Genomic DNA, 16,297 nt, shown 5'->3' on the forward strand with positions numbered 1-16,297 from the left:
TCGACACAGAGCTCCAAGACCCACTAACAAATGACCCACGCATGCCAGGAGATGAAATCTGTGGACCACCACCTGGACTTTAGTCCGTGGCCATCCTTGTCGACAGCCGTCTCTGCAGTTTCCCTATAATGCGAGGCCCCCCTGTGGGACATCCTGCTTGCTGTGATCTGGAACACACCACACCTGCCTTAAGTATCACTTCTGCTGCCTCTTCTCACCTCTGGAGACCATATTTTGGGCCTGTCCACAGGAGCCCTGCCCAATACCCACCTGGCGTTACCCCACCCCTACAGGCGGGTTGTAAGCACAGGCCCTCGCCTCTCTCAGTCTGCTCCACCCAAGTGGAAATAACCAACCCTGGCCATGGAACACCTAGAAGGGCACAGCTTCAATCTACACTGCCTGACAGTGACCCTGGGTTCCCATGGCTGCCCACACAGAGGTAAATCTGGGAACTCTCAGGAGCTACCTCTGAGGTTTTATTTAAATCCTAAGCATAAATTAAGAATAGAAGCAACACCTTTTACTGGTCCTGAAACTTCACTTATAAGACCTTACTCACTATTTTAAACTGATAAGAACAGATACTACACTTGATCTTAGCCAAAAGGCCGAGAAGCGATAAACCTTACTCACTATTTTAAATGGACAGCCTTTAACCAGCATATAGAGCAAAGTAAGGTTGCTTAGACTTTCCACAGTAGAAGAAAAATACATCAGTTTAAATTAAACCCACTGCTAACACGGTCTACATTTCCTGCTTTGTTAAATGGCTAACTGAACGCCAGCCTGCTTTCAAAGAAGGGCCTGGCTTGCTCTAACGTGCTGCAGTGAACTCCCTGGTTTCATGCTGCTTGCGTTCCTGAAAATGTTTATTTTGAAAGACATTTCTCAGCATACCTGCTTCCAAGAAACACATTCCCAAATACTTTAAATTATATAGTAATTATAAATCCCCTACTTTCTCAATATTAGAAAGATAAACTAAAACGTCAACAACTAAAATGAGCTCCATAATTTACGCAAAACTAGAAGCATAGAAGTTGAGGGGAACAGAGAGCTCTCCCAACAAGCTCATCGAAAACCAAGATCATTTCAAACCCACACACACTGAAATACGGATGACACCATACACACTACCATTCAGCTAGTGGTTCTTTAATCACAAGAACATGTTATCACAGAAACTTAGGCTATTTCAGATGAAGTCTAAAGCCACCATTTATCAGGCTCTAAAAACCAAACAGTGAGTGAAATTGGAAAGTTCAAAGGGCACTACCTGGTGCTGGCTGTCGCTCGCTCCATTCCGTTGAGATTAAAATTTCTATAACTTTTCGGAGGGGTTCAGCATTCTCAGAGCTACAGAAAAAAAGAGAGTTCCATTAGAAACCTTCTCCCTACACAACAGACTCATCTTCATTTATACACATTCCAATGTAAGTGTGCCCATAGGTCTGGGAACTAATATCTTTAGAGTAAGTGTGAAGGCGAATCAACCTAGGACTACCCTCATCATCCCCAAACGCATGTTTCTCTTCTTTCACTCACCTGGCTGCAGGGAATCTGAAAAGCAGAGGGCTGAAAAGTTCCGAAAGCACTCCTGCAGTCAAGAGGTTCTTGCTGGAGCTTTGGGAGAGCTTGAAGAAATGTTTGAGCAAATACTGAAGCGTAAGCCAATACTGATGAGGTATGTTAGGTGACCGAATGAGCTTCTTCAACAGCTGGATATAGTCTTCGGAACTTTGTACTTCTACAAGTTAAAAACAACAACAACAAAAGGAAATGAGAAAAGAATAAAAGATATTTCTAGGTACCAGTGAATAAGCACCTAAAAAATTCCTGTCTTTCTGGCTATGGAAGAAGGAGCCACTTAAAACAGAGTCATCAGAAGCAGCAGACAGTCCATTTGTCCTTCTCATTAGAAAAGACATTGTGAGAAAGTAGAAATCTCAAGTCAAATGGAAATGTAAGAAGTTTTTGGTGTAAAGAAAAAAACCACAAAAGGTTCAGGGTGTGCTGGCAGAAATCTGCCCTCTATTGAGCAGCTGCAAGTGTGATTGGCTAATTTGGAGGAGCATCAGATAAGTATCACAGGTTTTAACTTTGAAGGTTACAAACCACAATTTCCTGTCCCCAAAGCACTTTAACTGAGCATTAGCTCCTAAAACTGAGTCCTCTTCCCTCGACACTTTTGTAATGGCCACTTGAAGACAATGGTAAGAACATCCCCAGCCACTGGGGCCTAGTCCCGGTTCCCTGGACCCAGTGATGGTACCTGAAACACGGTGGCCTTCACTGATGTAATGAACTCTGTTAATACTGATAAAGGTAAACAATTAGCCACTTCAACATGTGGACCGTTTCTCTAAGCAAACGAGGAGCTGGGTCTTCTGTTGCATGTTAATGGAGGGAAGTGGTACTAATGGGAGTGGGGGTAGGGTGGTGATGTAGGGTCAAGGGGGAAAGGAGGAGGAGGAGGAAAGATTCCTACTAATATTTTCTTAAAAAAATCACCTCTTCATATGCAGACTATACAAGCATACCCACATCTCAATACATGTTCAATGAAGTTCTCCAAGAGAAAACAAACCTTGGGCTAAAGAAATCATTTCATTGTAAACAGCTACTGGAATGACAGGATTCGGTAGGTCCGAAAGATAGCGTTTGAAAGCGTCTGCTAAAACTTGAACATCAACTGTTTCCAAGTCCACGGAGGCAGCATCTATGATAAAAACATTAAAAAAAAAAATTCAGACATTTTATACAATGGTTGGGCCAATTTTCTGAATGTCTGACTTAAATGTGACATATGAAAGGAAGCAGTAAGGACTAATATGAGTTTCTCACAGGGGTTGCTCCTGGCATTTTAAACAATTTTTCTTTGTGTCAGTCTACCTCCAACACAGTGAGCACTTAGCATGATGGCCCTTGGCCATGATGCCAGGAGCACACTCCCAGACTTTGGGGCAATAAAAAATTGTTGTGTCCCTTCATTCATATGCTGAAGCCCTAACTCCCATATCTCAGAATGTGACTATATGTGGAGATAAGGCCTTTAAAGAGGTTTTAAGTTAAAATGAGGCCATTAGGGTAGGCCCTAATCCAATCTAACTGGTATCCTTATAGGAAGAGGAACTTCAGACACACACAAAGACACCAGGGGTGCATGCATAGAGGAAGCGCCACATGAGGACACAGCAAGAAGGTGGCCACCTGTAAACCAGAGAGGGGTCTCAGAAAAACCAAATCTGCCTTCATCTGGGACTTCCAGCCTCAAGAACTGTGAAAAAACAGGCTTCTATTTTTTAAGTAATCTGATCTGTGGAATTTTGCTTATGGCAGCAAAACTAATGTAGTCCCCAAAACATTTCCAGAGGGGGGTTTTGCCTAGGGATGTCTAATCATATAGTAAATGCTTCCTAAAACCTCAACAGGAAAATGTAGAATTCTTAGACTTCCTAAAATTTGAGTTGCTAAGTCCTGCATCTCAGAATTCATATAAGTGTAACCCAACAGAGTGACTGATTGAGACAGCAAGATATTATAGAATTTTAGCAATCTCAAGAATACCCATAAAAATAACCTGAGCACCGTTAACACACGTCCCCCTAATTCTGACAGGGTATTGTGATCAGGGGATACTAATCTAACCAGTGGGCTCTGAACTATCTCAGAAGAACAGTAAGACGAGTGTATCTGTCCAGCAAATCCTTCAGCTGGAAAAGAGGTCAGGTGATTCAAGAATGAGGTGATAAGAATCAAAGCCACTCTGAGTGCTTGAGAGAGAAACCCGCACAGTGCTCCGGAGAAAGAAGGGGTTCTGGGGCAGGAATGGCCATCCAGAAACAAGGGGCGTTGGCTGCTGGTGAAAGATGCACTCGTGACATGAAGGGTAACATGAAGAAAATTATCTGGAGACTCAATGGAGAAAAGGTGAGCCGATGAGCAAATTGCTACACTACATCTTTAAACTGCTTTATTAATTGTGGTGTTAAAAATAAGTTGGAAAGCAGAGATGTCGGAAGTAAAAATAATACTTTTGGTCATTTGAATTCTACTACAGTTAGAAATGTATGAGACATTATCTAGAACTAAGGTAACGTGGGACTGACTGGATGAGGCTGGAGAATGAAGACGATGAGCAAGAAGATGTTTGAGCACGAGTGGAGGGTGGTATTCTGGATTCCGTGAACCAAGTGTGATGATAAAAATCACTCCAGGTTGAGCCTGAAGCTACAACAGTTCCCTGGACACATCCTTATCATAATCCAAACTTGCCCAACTAAGTAGGCAGATTTTACGAAAGATAATCACATACCATAAAGCTTGAAAGCCACATCTCATGGAAAACGTTGGCAGGTTAGTTTGACTAAAAGAATTATTAAACTTAAAAGGCAGAGTCAAAGCGTTAAATCACTTAAATGTCCTACAAAGAACTAACGAGAGACATCACATTAGATAATGTCCCAAGCGTGGGAAAGGCGATACTAGGTCTTTGGATAAAGGATCCACCCACCTCGAAAGTACTATAACGACTTACTAGTGGACTGTCAAGAAAAATTGTGTGTGAATCACTATGGGAACATTCCGTAGCCACTGACTATTGGGCAAGCTGCTGCCTACCCTCTCACACTCCGCCCCATATGCTTCATTTAACTAAGTCTCTTTGCCAGCAAATTAATTAGTTCATCCTAAAAAATTTGAGAAACCATTGGGTGATGTGGTATAAACATTTAGACACTAAATATTCCACATGTCCCTCCATCAGGCAGGGTTCCCGCTGTCTTCTCTGCCAGAGCAATGTTGATGAGCCACATCTCCATCATGACACGTCCCAGACAGGATGCTAATGCCTGTCTCCCTGCTGGACTGAGAGTACAAGGGCACGGGCTATGGCTCTTACCTGCTCCTCTTGCCTCTCCCAGTGCCCAGATCAGCACACAGAATGTGCCTGTTCAGTGTTTGTGGACTAAACGAAATAAAAAGTTCTTAAAGTAGGGCTCTGGTAAATGAACATTACTCTAACACCTGAGGTGCATCCCAAAGAGCCTTAACCATCTTTGAATGAAATAGCCTTATTTTAAGTCTCTGGCAAATCCTTGCATCAACCCACCTTACGTCAAATTCCACTAAAATTCATGACATCGTATGTTCCATTTATTTTTTTAATGTAACTTCTAAAGTTTCTTGGAGTTTCTGACCTCTGTCCTATCTTTCCTTTTTTGCATTAAAGCTCTTCCAAAAGCCATCCTTGACTTTCAAAGCCAGCTAGGTAAGAGCTGTACAATCTTTAGATCTGGGTTGGAGGAGTTCACACTCTCTCCCACCTCACTTTTCACTGAGTTCTATTCAAGACAGATAACCAGTAAACTCGCCACCGCTTCAGCCCTCCTCCAACTGGAATGGCATCCCCTACTCAACTGACCTCGCTGTTAGCAGCTCCCAGTTTTGCTGCCCCACTGCACCCCCACCAGGGATCTGGCAATGTCTGGAGACATTTTTTGTCACAACTGGAGAATGAGGGCATCTAGTGGGTAGAGGCCAGGGATGCTGCTAACCATTCTATCTTGCATAGGACATCATACAACTGTTTATCCTAAAATGTCAATTACAGTACTGAGGTTTAAAAGGCCTGACTTTTAAAAAATTGAGATATTATATTAGTTTTAGGTGCACAACAAAATGATTTGTATTTGTATATATTGTGAAATGATGATCACAGTAAGCCTAGTTAACAAAAATTGTTTTGATGAGAACTTTTAAAGAAAAAGCCTGATTCAGGTTAAGGAAAAGCAAAATAGTCAGGAAAAAGTTCACATAAGACAAGAACAAAGTAATTCATTTTAGGGCAATATAGTAGGAACACAAGTATAAGGACTTTTGGAGTCAGAACAATTTGGGTGCAAGTTAGAACTTTCCATCAGGAATAACTGATGCTTAAATCGCAAGGTTAAAATGTGGGTGAACTAAGAGAACTTAGTAGTTGGTAATAAAAGTGAGCTGTAGTCTTCTAGTCTGTCCTTTTCAGACACTGGCAATTCACAGCATTGGTTAAAAGGTATGCTTCTGTTCAGTGTAAGTGACTTATCTCTGAGCTTCTTCCAGAATACAATATTTTTATGAATTGAAAAATCCTCAAGCTGGAAACAGCCCTGAAGGATCAACTCCTAAATTTAGATATTGCTTATCTTTTTTTTTTTTTTTGCCACAAAATTCACTTTTATAGCACAGGATCCAAATGCCAAATGAAACCAGTGTTCTATGTGTGTGTTTTGATGTCAAAAGGGGAAGGAAATCTGTAAAATACATTGTTGACGTGCATTTTGGTTATTTATTCCACCTCACAAAGTGGTGTGAGGGTTGTTTTTTTTAAACTAAACTGCATCATTTGTGTTTGGTTACATTTAAAAACTCAACCACTATTTCTCAAATAACTCCCATTACATTGGTCTCTGATGTCTAAACATTTCCTGTGACTTTTAACATGTTCAACTTGACCGATTTTCTGACCAAAACATGTATCACTATTTCAACTGGCTCAGGACAAAATTCAGAGTTTCCTTAACACCCTAGTAAAGCTGTTAAAAATAAAGAAAAACAGGTCTCTCACCTAGAGTTTTATGCTTTTCAACTTCTAATGACCTACTCTGTGGGCAAGACAGGAGACACAGCAGTAAAGAGAACATGCACTGCACAGTGTAAGACTGATTTCCATGTCCAAAGACAAAAAAAAAGTTAAGAAAAATTTTTTTTTTAAGTTTCAAACATTCAGGTGGTGCATTTCAAGTGAAACTATTTACTGATAAAGATCTAATCTCCTTTTCCCCCTGAAACATCTTTTCTAAATATTTTGAAGCTGCCTCACACTTCAAATTTTCATTTGCTAAGTATCATGTGGGCATTCTTTGCACATGTCTGAGACAGCTTCTTCTAAAACGGGTTCACTCTTTTTTGTCCAAATATCCATCAATTAAATAATGTGAAGAGGAAAATTATTTTTCTAAAAGAGTGTTGGGAAGAAATGAAGGATCTGAGAGTTGATATAGAAGTTGACATAAAAGTGATGGCAAATAAATGTATTCACATTTGTACAGTTTTATTCTGTCTGGCAAAAGAAGGAAGGGGCAAATAACAAAACCACTACTTGGTTGAATTAACTGATGTCATTAATTGGTGTGCAGGGGCTGGGTTGTACCCACTCACAAGGGCCACTGTAACTGTGCTCAGTTCTACCCAAGCTGGAGTTCAGTGATAACAGGGGAGTTGGAAATTGAGCATGGTAAGAATATTTATACCACAGAAATGGGCAAGTGCAACCAACCAGGGCTTTTTTCCTCTTTCAGAGTTGTTTACTAGTACATCATAGAATATAACAATATCATGATGTTACTTAATGTAAGTATGGCATGAAAAAGCAAGCAAACAAGAAAGGAAGGAAGGAAGGAAGCAAGACAGAAAGAAAGGAAAGGGAATAGGAAAGAAAAGGAAAGGAAAAAGAGATGGAAAAGGAAAAGGTCAGAAGAGACATCTGTTAAATGACACAGACCGATAAGTATTTTTTAAACTGATCCAGATGAGTTAGATGTAGCCAACTGCAGGGTCAGAGAAAGATGGTAGATATGCAGAGCCAGAGAAATCCCAAGAGGCTGTTTCTCTCCTCTGCAACTCCAGAGGCTCGTGGCTGTGATGATGGCCAACATGTCTACCGGCAGGCGTGCACACACACCCCGACACAGGAGACAAACATCAAAGGTCTGCACTGTTACCATAATAGGGCAGAGGGAACTATGCTTGATTTCTGGGCTCCCTTCAAACTTTGAAGGTAGCATGGTTAAGTTCAAGTGCTTTCTGCTTTACCCAAAACAGAAAGGTAAGCACTGTCTTTGCCATCTGTATCCGTAGCTCCATGCCACTCACCACAATCAAGCAGCTGTCGTAATTCTGCTGGGTTGCTGGAGCTCTGTGCTCTGTATAGAGTTGAACATTCCAGACCTAGGACACAAAACAGAGTGAGCATGCGAAACACAGCTCTCTGGAGAACCTGTGAGCCTGCTGCCAGAAAGACATTCCAGTTTCCATCCAATATCTATTCTAGATGTGTACCAAATATTCTTGGAAGTCAACTCCTACTATTAATCCTATCTGGCATGTCAATAACTTTGGCAAAATTTTCTGTCCACCAAGGAGGAAGTTAATTATATTTTTTAAATTATGGAGAATTTAATAGTTTCCATAGAGTAACTACATGTTAATATGGAGCAAGAAATCGGACCAAGATTATGTCCCACCAGTACACAGCAACACATCGCTTGGGTGTCTAGCCCAAGATTTGATGAATGCCCAAGAGTCAAACGTAAGTTGTAACACCCATGAATCAAGGATATAACAAGTTAGCTGATTCCCTCTACCCGTCAGATTACCTTTCTTTTCAATGGCTTCTACTAGCTTGATAAGAAGAGGTGGAGCGATGTCAGGAGGGGCAAACTGTTCTGCAAGATCCGGAAGGGTCAAAGCTGCAAATAAACAAAATCCTATGATTATATTTAATTTGGGGGCAATAAAATACATCAAGCAACAATGAAGAAAATTTAATTACAAAATAATTTAGTTCTATTTGACAGTAGTAAACTCAAGCCTGAGTGAGAGAGAGCCCTGTGCTGGGCCTCCTCCAGCTGTGCCTCTTCCCACATGGTTGTGAGTTTGGGGGCCAAGACACATGACCTTCTATCCTAGGACACACTCAGAATACTCGTCTGGAATCCCCAAATTCCTTGCCCTGGAGGCCTCTCCTGGCCTCTTCCCTAGATCCATCTTCCCAGGGCAGGCTTCCCTACCCTTGGGCTTAGAGGGAATGGAGTTTGGATGTGCAAGGCCCCTGAAATGTGGCCCCCTGGTCATTATGAATAAATAACTGTACAGGCAGGATGACAGAACAGATTTTACCTGTTTGTTAATGTAATTCACAACTTTAAAATATTCAGACACAGGGGTACATGGGTTTCCTTTTGTATTCTTGTCCAAAGCCTCAAAAATGTCAGGGATAGGCCAGTATCAGATTTGGAAGCCAAAAAACACAATCACTGGCCACTTGGCACTCAGGTTAAGTCCCCCTGTACCTGCATTGAAGCCGTTATCTGCTTACACTGTTTTGGTCACTTAATATCTTAAGAAATGTGACACTTTCATGAACCCACTTTTCCATGCTCTATTTACATGTTTTACTGATTATAATGATTCAAAAGAAAAAATCGAATTGGATTACACAAATGTCCTTCAACATTACATTGATAACTGTATTCTCACTCCACAATCATATAAAACATTTTAAATAAATTTTTTTTCTCATAATAAACCAGAAGAGGGAGCTAAATTTCTCAAATATAGGTATAATATGAAACATCTATATGTGCAACCTACTTATTGGCTATCGATTAATAACTTTTTAGACACTTAAGGTTCATCACTGTGTACTTTAATCTAGGAATAGTTTATATAAGATAGACTAAATATTACAATTTTTTTCAGTGAAATCTTAGGTGTGTAATTATTATAAGCCACATATCATGTTAAGCAAATTTCTAATGAGCCGTCCTCTTTCTAATACTATGAGTCTATATAAGGCAACAACAGATTTACGATAAAAAAATAAATAAAATTGTGTTAACAAATTTTGACCTCAGAGAATTATGTCTAAGGCCCTTTTAGATAGCAGCATGTCCTATGATAAACAACACCTGATCTTGCCACCCATCTCTATTAGCCATTGCAATCACCTAAGACAGTGGTCGGCAAACTCATTAGTCAACAGAGCCAAATATCAACAGTACAACAACTGAAATTTCTTTTGAGAGCCAAATTTTTTAAGCTTAAACTATATAGGTAGGTACACTGCTATTAACTTAATTAGGGTACTCCTAAGGCTTAGGAAGAGCCACACTCAAGGGGCCAAAGAGCCGCATGTGGCTCGCGAGTCGCAGTTTGCCGACCATGGACCTAGGACAAAAGAAGAGCTAAATTATGGGAGAAAATCCTCAGCAGCACTGTCTAGTGCAGCGGTCGTCAACCTTTCGGACCTCAATGGACCACCAGTTCGTGACCGCTGGTCTAGTGGAACTTTCTGTGATGATGAAAATGTCCTAATAGCTGTGCTATTCAATAAAGCAGTGACTAGCCACATGTAGCTACTGAGCACTTGAAAAGCAGCTGCTGGGGCTGAGAAACTGAAATTTTCATTTGTATTGACTTCAATTAAAATAGCTGGATGTGGTGAGTGACCCCAGTATTGGAAAGCACAGTCCTAGCAGATGACAGAGTCCAGAGTTGGCTTTGTGCTATAGGGACCCCCATTATAAAGTCATCCCTGAGGACAGGGCACCTGGACATAGGGCTAATGCACATGTGAACTCTGGGCATGCAAAGGTGATCGCTGGGTGACTGTGTGCTACTGAAACCCCTTTTTGACTTCCTGAAGGCAGGACAGATATGCCACTGACTTTCTAGACAGTCACTATGCGGACAGTTGAGTGGGAACTTTACCTCTCCTGTGTTTCCTTTACCTGCCTGGGCCTATGGGCCACTTGAGACTTTGCTAGGAAATCAGAGTACCACCACAGGGCTCTGGAATTGGAATGTCCAGGTTGGAGTTAGTGATCTTTTTTGGATTAGTAATAAGTTTTAGGATGTGCTATTATGATAAGCAAGATCATGTGGGTGACTCCCTGAAAAAATCCAGCAATACCATCCCCAAGTCTCTAAGTCAGTGGTTCTCAACCTGTGGGTCGTGACCCCTTTGGCGGTCGAACAACCCTTTCACAGGTGTCACCTAAGACCATCCTGCATATCAGATATTTACATTACGATTCACAACAGTAGCAACATTACAGTTATGAAGTAGCAACAAAAATAATTTTATGGTTGGGTCACAACATGAGGAACTGTATTTAAAGGGCCAGAAGGTTGAGAACCACTGCTCTAAATGTTAAAATGTGAGCATACCTAAAAAGCACTTAAAATACAAATGCCTTGAAAGTCCCAAATAGACTTTAACTTAAAACTTTATAAAAAGAAATACTATAAAATGAGAGAGCACACCATTTAATTTCCTCAACTTAACTATATAAAAACTATTTCCCCTTGCCTTTCAAAGATTATCAGCTCACAAAAATATCCTCCCCCGTAAATGCCTTCACTGAACAAAATGAAATATCTTATCAGCAAGGAAAACATAAAGGTAGAGAAATGATGTGCAGAAATGTTATTAATTAGGATTCACTGTCATTCTCTTCTTAGCCCTCTCAAACTTACAGGCCTTAGCACATGCCAAGATGCAGAAAGCTAACAGTTAAATCGTAAATCCACGAACCCACATATCCATCCAACACCCATCCAATTAACATGCCCGATTCCACCTTCTCTTCTCTCATAAATTACACAAGCATTATGTTTTTTAAATTAAAAAGCAAATCTTGGAAGTTGGCAACTGAAAATGGAATTACTTTTTATCTCCTTTCAGAATCTTATCAAAACAATCATTTCTGCAGGCAAATATGAAAGTTAAATTAAATGTTAAAGGTTTCACCTAATTGTGAATTGAAATATACACCCAACAGCTGTTATATTACTGAGTTGGCTATCTTTCTTTTTCTTCACTTCAGCTTGAAGGAGAAAAAAAAAGGCAAGTCCTTCTTTCCCCAGTTCTTTCAATGTTTCCTTGGCAAAAAAAAAAAACACAAAAAAACCCAAAACAAAACAAAAAAACAAAACAAAAAAAAAACATGAAAAAAAAAAACACCAAAAACGGTAGTTTAGTTTCAGTATCCTGAGTTATAAAATATCATTTGTTTCACTCCCACAAGTGTTATATGAAGTTTCTAAAATGCGTTGTGATAACTATCAGGTATTCTGGAACTTTTCTCAGAGTACACACCAGAATACTGCAAAAAGAAATAAATTAGATGTATGTGGTAGGAAGTACAGAAAATATACTGAATTTCCTACTGAGTTTTTAATATTGAAAACACTTTATTACCTAAATGTATGAATCATCACAGCTGATCAAGGTTTTACAATGGGAGTTTCAAGAGGTAAACTTACAAGGAGACGATTTTTAAAAGTAACAATGCAAGGATTTCCTATTCTCTAGTACAATATCTGTGATTCAATCCATTTCCCCTTTAAAATATTTAAACGGAATATGGAAGTCCTACCCAGAAACATTTAAAGTTCACATATTTTACTTCAGGCAAAAGGATCCACTAACATCAAAAGTCTAAAAAGCATTCTAAAGCAAAAATATTCATTATTTCAACAATCCTAAAATCAATGATTCCTTTAATTATATTAAATACCCAAGGTTGATATCTACTTTCCCATGAGATCTCATTTTAAAAAACTCCAACAGGAGATGACAACTGCTAGGAATTACCAAATTTGGTAAGTTGTTCTTTCAAAAGTCGTTGATAAGCCCTACATCATACAGTTCAATAAACCAAAATGCAATGTACCTAAAAATATATATAGATCATCTATGGTGGCTATCAAACAGAACAGAAATTAGCATGTTCCTCATAAAGTCTGCACATAAATTCTCATTAGATTTCATCTTCCAGACAGATTTTTATACCTGAATGAGGAATGCTTTTTAGCTGTGAATCCTGTGGTAGCCAGTGTAATAAGTCTGGGGAGGCAAGTCTGGCGAAGGCAGATTCTTAACTGAATCATTTTTTTCATCAGAAGAAATCAGTATTACATAAGGAGAAAGAAGTAAAAAACAACAACCATCGAAGAGCAGTAGGGTCTAAAAGAGGAGACGCCAAGACGTATTGTTTCCTAAGAAAAGAGGAATCGGTCTTCAGCACTGAACTAGGTGCCCCAAACTACAGAAAGAATTTTTGATGACACATCAGGTTCTGCATTTTCCACTAGCTCTATTTTCCCCCCTTTGCCCTGGTGACAACCAATCACGTAGACAGAAGAGAACCTTCTCTCCAAACTCAGGCCCGTCCCAAACCACTAACATGGACAGGCCTGAACAGTCCTTGGGCACTGGCGGTGTGTGGGAGACAGTGGCATTCCTCGCACTGCATGGTGCCAACACCGCTACAAAGTGCAAGATGAAACCAGCACACAGCCGCACCTTTTGGAGGCGGTCTCCATAAAAAAAGATATTTTAGACTTAGTGCCTGGCAAGGACAAATGGAAAGTTTAAGCTGAAATTCTGGGACTCCAGAGACTGCCCAAGCCAAGTATTTCATTACTGATGAAAGCAGCTTGGAAGTACATGAAAAACTGCCCCTTACCTTTTAAAATCTAATACAAATACGTGGAAGAGAGTGTGTATATGCAAAGTGTGGATCAATATTAAGTCAAGATGTTTGTCTAATCTCTCTGGCTGAATCAGATTTTTGTCTGAAACAACCTCATTATTTCAAATAAAAAAATGTACATTCTGGTGAGCAAGAATCCAACAAATCCCAATACTTTTCTTAAATAAACCTTATAAGCACACTCATACGTTATGCCTATAATGGTTAATACCCTGAACGTTTAAACGTCTAAAGCTCTATGGGCAAAGCCATAACAAATGCTGGCTAAGACACTGCAGCTAAAAAAATTAAGCGAAGCATAAAAACATTTATGGGTTCCTTAATGTGGAGCATACCTGTTTCATGAATAGTAGAGAAATTATTAAAAGCACAGGTTTAAAGCCAAAGAGACCTTGGTTTTAGTCCTGGTTTTGTCACTTATTGGATATAATCTTGGGCATGTTAATTAATTTGAACCCCAGTTTCTTAATCTGTAAAATGGGAATAATTATTAGTATAATAGTGATTCAATGAATACTATAAATCAACATGGTGGGCATAGTGCCCAGTATGTAGAAAGCACAAACTAATGGATAGCTATGATTAATTTAGAATTATACATGTAATCTTTTTCATTATTATTGTTAATAGATTTTTTAAAATACTCAATTGCAATGGCACATTTTAAAATCAGAAAATACTATTAAGATAGAAAGAATTCTCAATACTTTTTAAAGGTGCCAAACAGAAAGCATATGAGAAGGTAGACACTTGCATTTTTATTTTTATTTCATGTATAAACATATTCAATATTTTTACGGAAGTCATATTTAAAATATCACATTATTTTTACTGTATTTCACTTTTTCCCTATAAGGACCATTATACTAAATCTATTTGAGTTATTATTCTTCAGTTTTCCAAATATAAAAAAAAAAATGAAGTTGGAATGATACTGAACTTGGTGGAAAGGAGCTTTTTTGGGGAGGAGGGAATATGGGCAACTAAAAATAGAAGTAAAAAGAGTAGATGTGAAAATAAATCTTCAGTCATAACTATATCATGTTCAGAGATAACTAGTTGAAAGGAATTAAAAGAATTGTCAACAGATTTAAACGAAGTTTGCAAATCTTTTCAGATACCCTAAACTGATTAATTAGTCTTCAATATCTTTGTTTCATCTTCTCCCACTTATCTCTTCTGCTCCACAGTTTAAAAACAAATGAAAGGAATCTGAACTCCTTTACCCATTTTAATTTTATTTCTAGACAGCAAACTAGTATAGGAAACAAATAGCAGGCAAAGACCTTATTAACATAAACAGACATTGCAGCTTTGCTTCTGATGGCCTCCGCTAAAGCCACAGAGTTAAGGTAACTGAAATGCAAGATTACTTAATCTTTGGCAGGCTATTAATTGTGATTCTTATCACCTAAATTGGAGTCTGATTTAAAGATTACCATTTACAGTGCATAGCAAATTAAAATGCTGAGCAGGAGATAAATGGGGAAGAAAGGGACTCACCTCTCTCTCCATCAGGAAAATAATTTATAGTTGAGTCTGTGGGATTTAGGTTAAAGATTGATAAGAAAAGTTGGTCTGTTGGCTTAGAAAGATTCCAGAGGAAGTATGACTAAGAGAAGGTGATACAAACAATGGGTGCTGGACCATTTGTAGAATAAATAAGTGACTATTACTGAACATCAATTAGGAGCCACACCCCAGTAATATTCTACAGACATGCTTTCATTTATAATCTATAGCAGTTCAAAGGCGTCCTTATTATCCCCAATTTCAAGCTTAGGAAACTAAGGCTTAGAGAAATTAAGTCATTTGGTCAAGGTAGCAAAGCTCATAAATAGTCACCCTAAGTTCAGCTTGGACCTCTTTCTCTCCACCAGAGTCTACCAACCCCATTCAGGAAAGACACCTATAATGAGTTTCCCCAAACTGCCTGCTGTCTCCCTAATTTAAAGGGTAACCAGGTATTTGACGCTTGATCCCATGAGCGGCCATAGTACTTTCCAGTGTGTGAAGTAAAGCTACGCAGTTTTACTCCCACAAAATAAGCAAGTTGGTACAATTTGTATAATTCTCCCTCATTATAAAACATTCTGAAATGCAAGTAATTAACACCATAAAGAGAAAGCAATGGGATCGCCTTTAACAACAAGAGGGAGCTGGGGCTCCCAGTGAGCCTTGCTGTCTCCCTCGTGGTTCAGGGTGACCCTGTGGAAGCACCCACTTCCTCCCACTTAGATCTGGTAGTAGATTTCACAGTCGAAGGTATAAAATGCAAAGCTAGAAATGCTTACAAATAATTAAGCCAGGTCTTCCAGTGTTACCTGAGAAGCCCAAATCCCGTAAGAATTACAGTTCCTCGGATCAGGAGAAGGCAGAGAGGAACTGGATAGAAAGGTATTATTGGTGAAACTGAAGACCAGAAAGGAATGTTCTGAACTAGGTAGGAACCTCACTAACTGCACGGAAGCAAGTGCTGGCTAACCAAGGAGTGAGAGCAAAAGGAGGAGGGACTGCCAAAGTGGAAAATCTGTCCAGCCAGGCGGAACAGGCAGTTTGAAGAAAGCCTGGAGAGAAATCAGAGAAACGAACCACTAGAATCCATTCTAATAACTACAGCGAGAACAGGCTTTTTTCTCTGATGTATTAACATATGATACCAAAAAGTACAGAGAACTGTAGTGAATCCATCCTAGACTCCAAACGTAACATCTTGCTGTTTTATTATATATCCATCCAGCAATCTCTTACCTTTTTTATACATTTCAAAGTAAGTTACAGAAATCAATTACTATGGACTGAACTGTACCCTCCTCCCCCACCAAATCCATATGTTGAAGCCTCAACTCCCAATATGACAGTATTTCGAGATGGAACCTTTGGGAAGTAATTAAGTTTAGTTGACCTCATGAGGGTGGGGCCACCATTATGGGATTAGTGCCCTTAGAAGAAAAGATGCCAGAGACCTTCCT

General features: G+C 39.4%; 1 protein-coding gene across 1 annotated transcript in view; it reads right to left on the reverse strand.

Annotated features, from left to right (window-relative positions):
* Positions 1–16,297, reverse strand: part of PIK3R1 (phosphoinositide-3-kinase regulatory subunit 1) — a 73,451-nt gene that overhangs the window by 19,451 nt on the left and 37,703 nt on the right. The window contains exons 2-6 of the mRNA XM_006762397.2: positions 8,421–8,513; positions 7,918–7,992; positions 2,591–2,722; positions 1,549–1,750; positions 1,280–1,359 (exon numbers count right to left, since the gene is read on the reverse strand). Coding sequence (XP_006762460.1) covers positions 1,280–1,359; positions 1,549–1,750; positions 2,591–2,722; positions 7,918–7,992; positions 8,421–8,513 — 582 coding nt within the window. The remainder of the gene's footprint in view (positions 1–1,279; positions 1,360–1,548; positions 1,751–2,590; positions 2,723–7,917; positions 7,993–8,420; positions 8,514–16,297) is intronic.

Source organism: Myotis davidii, unplaced genomic scaffold, assembly GCF_000327345.1.
Source record: "Myotis davidii unplaced genomic scaffold, ASM32734v1 scaffold135, whole genome shotgun sequence".
NCBI lineage: Eukaryota > Metazoa > Chordata > Mammalia > Chiroptera > Vespertilionidae > Myotis > Myotis davidii.